Source organism: Lucilia cuprina, chromosome 3, assembly GCF_022045245.1.
Source record: "Lucilia cuprina isolate Lc7/37 chromosome 3, ASM2204524v1, whole genome shotgun sequence".
NCBI lineage: Eukaryota > Metazoa > Arthropoda > Insecta > Diptera > Calliphoridae > Lucilia > Lucilia cuprina.
The window spans coordinates 45,194,245-45,199,540 of NC_060951.1; the positions used below are offsets into that span (position 1 = coordinate 45,194,245).

Here is a 5,296-nt window from a genome sequence, read left to right on the forward strand (position 1 = left end):
TATCATTGAAATCGCTTCAGCGGTTCAGGAGTTATAAGCGTTTAAATATTTTTCATGAACGATTTCCACCTACTACATGATTCTGTTCTCCTGGTGCAGAAAATTTTTTCGCAAGCCATTTCAAGTGATTTTTAGAGACTGGTTTTTTACTATTTGGCAGTGGAACTATTAGCTTTGAAGGAGCATATCTCTTAAATGACTCAACGGATGTCCATGATGATGGTACTCATTTAAAGCGTATGGAACTCCGCTATCTATTAGTTTTGGTTTTTTTTAAGTATGTGTATATAAATGTTTATTTTATAATTAAAAGCAAGTACAAAGTAATAAAATAGCCAATTGTTTAAATTAAAATGAGACAAAGTAAGGTAAACATGGAATGGTTCCATCAAAATAAGAAATGCAATAATTTTGTTTAACTCAAAAAATTCAATAGATTTATTATTCACATTCGTTTTGATAGTTTAATGGTTTTGTGTTTTACTTTAGTTATTTTATTTTTAAATTAACAAATACATGTATGCTTAGTTTAACTAAAAATGCATTTCGTTTTTTAATAATATAATTAATAATAGTATAATAGTAATATTTTTTTTTTTAGAATATTTTATGTATTTTTATGATTTGTTACAGTTACATCACTTGTTGTAAATGCTTAACTTAATAATAACTTACCACCACTATACTCCATTTTTTGCAGAGTTTACGTAAAGCCTTTTTACAGCATCACGGTTTTAGTTTCCAAAAGTTTTTTTTCGGTTTAGCACCCGTCGCAGAGGAATCAGAGGCTGAGCGGCCGGATGCCCGTTGTGTGTCGGAGCTACGGCGGGCGAAGTTAAAGGGCGACGCTAGTAAATGACCATTTGCTGGTGAGGTAACAGCTGTTCCACAGCTACCCAAAGAAGTCATCATGCCAATGCCCTGATCCTCGGATGAAACCATACTACTTTTGGAAGTCGATGTACCGGATGCAGTTGATGATCGACAACTACGCATATTGTGGGGTAAAGTGGTGGGTTGTATAAGATGATGCTGACCAGCATGCTGGTGCAGTTGATGTTGTTGGGCGTGGTGGTTGTGGTGCTGATGACTTGGCGTTGGTCCTGTTTTATAGTAGCGCAGACTTTCATTATAACTCGCACCACTGCTACTGCCACTACCACTGAAGCCACTATCGAGGTCACCCTCATCAAACTCAGGATTTATACAAGAACTGTGGGTGTGATCCTTCAGTTCGATGGAGTTTAGAGTTGAAGAAAGATTTTCTAGGCTGGCGTGAGATAAGGTACGCTGCTGTGAAGAAGACACTGTGGATGAAGAAGAGGAAGCGGCACCTCCCAACAAACCTCCACGACGTGGTCCCCTATGAGAACCAGAGGATACAGATGCCCTAGATGTTGCCGATGCTACTGCCGCCGCTGCAGCACTAGTAGAAGGACCTTCATCATCTTCCACTTGATTGGGACTTACATCGGGTGGGGTTTCAGGCATAATCAAAGCTTCCAATGACAAATTCAATTCATCTAATACCCGAAAGTGATTGTGCTGAACTCTTCTAAGCTCTTCCTTAACATTGGATGTCGCTATGCGATTATCGGACAAGACTTTACGTATTTTCTGATCATTAACCTCCTCGTAAAGGTTTTCAGTTGTACCGTAACGAGTGGTATATGTATGTCTCTCATCAGTGCCGCTGGGCGAAGAAGATGTCGATTGGCCACTATTCGATTTTGAACGAAAACTTTTAGCCAGTAATGCTCTAATGGAATTGCGGGTTGGACTTTTGGAAGGAGGTGCGGCACTTATCAATGGGGCTGGTACAATGGCCGAAGCTTCATCCTTTTGCGGTATATTAATGTGACATTTTGCAGCGCCTGGTTCATAGTAAGCATAAGAATAAACATGATTGTAGGGTGTAGAACCCGAAGGACCAGCAGAATTACTCGATGCTGCTACTGCCGCAGCTCCACCTTGATAAGTTTGAGAGGGTGCAGGTGAAATTTGCTGCTGCGAATGGTGTGATGGTGTCGATGAAGGTGTTACAACGCTGGCGGCGAAACCATATTCAAGCGACGAAGTCGATGAAGAGGAATGGTGTTGCGTAGGTTCGAAACGTTCCATGGTGGCAGCAATATTTTTACGAGACCATTTAACCTGTAAGTAAATGGAAAGGAAATATAGTTTTAGAATAAAAGGTGATATCATTCAAGAACTTTTAAGAAAAGTACAATATAATATACAGTTAACAATAATATTAACCTGCTGTTCTACATCCATTTTATGATTGCTGCGCCTACTGTGGCCTCTCCTTCGTCTCTCTGTAAAGGCTTCACCCGTACATAAGCCATTCTTGCCATGTACCAGCAACATTTCACTGCTTACACCATGACCCATGCCATTTGAAGGTCCTGGTGCTGGAGGCATACAAAATTCTATACTATCCATTTCGTCAGGAAATATTAAATCACCACGATGATGGCCCAAACTACCACCACTCGACATAGTTGCCAACATGCCACCCGTCATAGTATTTGAATTCACCATATGATGAGCGGATGAAGAATTTGAACGAGATTTAATACTACTGCCGGCATTCATGCTCTTGCCGGGATGACGCATGGACATACCATGAGATGGATATTGTTGCTGTGGCAGATGATGTTGTTGCATTTGTTGTAGTTGTTGTTGCTGCTGAAGGTGTTTCTGCTGTTGTTGTTGTTGATTATGCAAATGTACAGTTGCTTGAGCCTGAACATGTGGATAATCAGAGGGCGGCGAAAAGCTGGCAAATTGTGGCGATGCTGGCCGTGTTTGAAACTTTGTTGCCGTACCCGGAAACATGGAATTATGATGCATTGCCATGTGAGCCAGTTTGATTAAGTTTTAATATATATTACTTCAGTAAAGAAAACTATTAAAACAACTTTTATCCTTTTATGGCTAGGATAAACTTGTCCTTAAACTGTCAATTTTATGTTAAATACACTTAACAGCATTATTTTATTTGAATAAACAAATATTCACTTTTTTACTACCGCCTTGTTGTTCAAACTGTAAAGATAAGAAAAATGTATAGAGAGAAATCAAATAATATATAATAATATAATTTACATTTTAATTAGATTAAAATTTAAGACTTTTCTAAAGCCAAATATTTTCGTTAATAATTCACATAAATTACTTACACTTTTTAATATCGTTTTTTATTTTTATAATGCCCTGCCTGAATTTGTGTATGTATTGTTGTAACTAAAAAAGACAATTTAATTCATGTAATTTTTTTGACATTTTAAGGGTTTTGATGTAAAATTTTATTAAATTTATGCAAAAAAAAACAAACATTTTTCTGTTGGACCTTAGATAACCAAACAAAGTAAAAAACATAGCAAAACAAAACTCTTGTTGACCAATTTACTTTAAAGAAAAAATATGCAACACAAACTTGAACATCAGTACGACTTTAGCAATCTTTTTACAAAATATGATTATGATTTGAGCGGTGTATCCTGCTGTATTGTAGGGTATTTTAAAAAGTGTTATATTTTAATTGACTTAAAATTTTTAGTTTATTTAAATTTTTGTACAATATAGATTTACATAAAATATAATAAAGTTTATTTTCTTTGTTCTTTTTGGGAGTGTTTTTTCTAACAGATTGAAGCATATGAATTTATATAAATTTATGTAAATCTTAGATTTCTGAAAAATCGTTTATTGTAAAGTAATGTTAAATATTAGTTGTATTGTTGGTAAACATTTATTAAAGCTTCTTTAATAAATATTATAAACTATTTAATGTTGAGAATTTTGTATAAAACTATATAAAGATACAAAAAATTATGTCAGATTTAGGTCTAGTTGTTTAAGTTCAAAAACTTAATAATTTTATTTGAATTGTGATTTTAGTCTTTAACACTAACATCAACTCCATTTTTATTCAATGAACATTTCTTCTATTTAATAAATTGTGTCCCCTAAGTGGTAACATACGTAATATTTAAATATATAAATTGAAAATCACTCATACGCTTAGTATAATGATAACATTTGGCGGACTATGTGTAGTATGAGTAATATTTTTGAAATCAGATAAGACAAATGATTATGTATATAAAAGAGTTTCCACTTATTTTGTCTAAATCACACACTACCAATGTTGCTATCCACCCAAAACACTTTCCATTTAAAATTAAATACCTTTCGAGGTCACTTGTAGCACAACTGGTACCTTATTCATACATTTTTCAAGCCTAAACTAAATAAAAAAAAACAGTTTTTTTCACTAAAATATTTCTATAGTAAAAATAACGTTTTTTTCTTCTGTACAAATATGAATTTGTAAAATTTGCAAAATGTAAAACTACTATGCACTAAAAACTTTTAAAATTTTTATTTGGCCAAAAATAAACCAAAACCAACGAGAAAAAATAAACGTATTTTTTTTTGTTTAAAAAAACACAATAAATATACAATTTTTCACAACTACGAAGAAAACATGAACGAATTGCAAGTCAATGTTGTTTATTGCCCATATTCGACATAGAAATGTGATGATGTTAAGAGACAAAGCAATACAACAGCATATGAGAGCAATTTTAGAAAATTTCTATTTGTAAATTTGTTTACTTCAACGGGGAAAAAAGCTGATAACAAAACAACAAAAATATATACTTGCATATATTTATACATACATATATGCAGTATATTCCATTTGCTGGAAAATCACAATTTTTATTTATATTTAGTATTTGTCCATTTAGAGTTTTTGAAATGTATGCCAGTAAATGTATATAGGATACAAAAAAATAGGAAGTGAAAGAAGAAAAAGAGAGCATTGTATGCATATGTATGAGTAATATGTTTGCATGCCATTCACTATGCAGTTTTTATTTATTTTATTTTTAAGTGCCTAAGTGTAGGCGCATAAAAGCAATGGCTATAAATCATTACACAGCCAAAACATTTACTATATAGCTGCATACTCATATACATTCATAGTTATCTTTATACATATATATGTATGTATCCCAGCAGTTCGGCAAAGAGTTAATGCTTTCGAAAAAGACAATGATTTCCATTTACTTCTAACCATTTCGTCTTTTGTCGCGGATGTACATTTTGTAAACGATGGTGAAGATAATCGTTACTTTAGTGTGTCCTTTATAAACGAGAGAGAGAGATAAACTGTCTCTTCGTAATCTCGCTGGACATGCATATTTTAAATCGTTGGTTGAATATGTAGTTCGGCAGAGTCCCACCGAACTGCCGGGATATGTCGGGATACTAAAATATACAG

The 5,296-nt window shown here is 33.8% G+C and overlaps 1 protein-coding gene across 1 annotated transcript; it reads right to left on the bottom strand.

The window, feature by feature from the left end:
- Window positions 1–409: 409 nt before the first annotated feature.
- On the bottom strand, window positions 410–3,051 carry LOC111682021 (ras GTPase-activating protein raskol). The gene is made up of 2 exons (XM_023443927.2): window positions 2,260–3,051; window positions 410–2,154 (listed from the first exon to the last, which is right to left on the bottom strand). Exons 1-2 carry the CDS (start codon window positions 2,860–2,862, stop codon window positions 727–729), a joined length of 2,031 nt encoding a protein of 676 aa, XP_023299695.2. The 5' UTR covers window positions 2,863–3,051; the 3' UTR covers window positions 410–726.
- Between the last annotated feature and the right edge of the window lie 2,245 nt (window positions 3,052–5,296).

Coding starts and splice junctions, on each gene's coding strand:
- LOC111682021 (XM_023443927.2), bottom strand. CDS start 2,862: ATGGCAATGCATCATAATTCCATGTTTCCGGGTACGGCAACAAAGTTT. Junction 2,155..2,259: donor AAATGGATGTAGAACAGCAG/GTTAATATTATT, acceptor ATTTACTTACAG/GTTAAATGGTCTCGTAAAAA.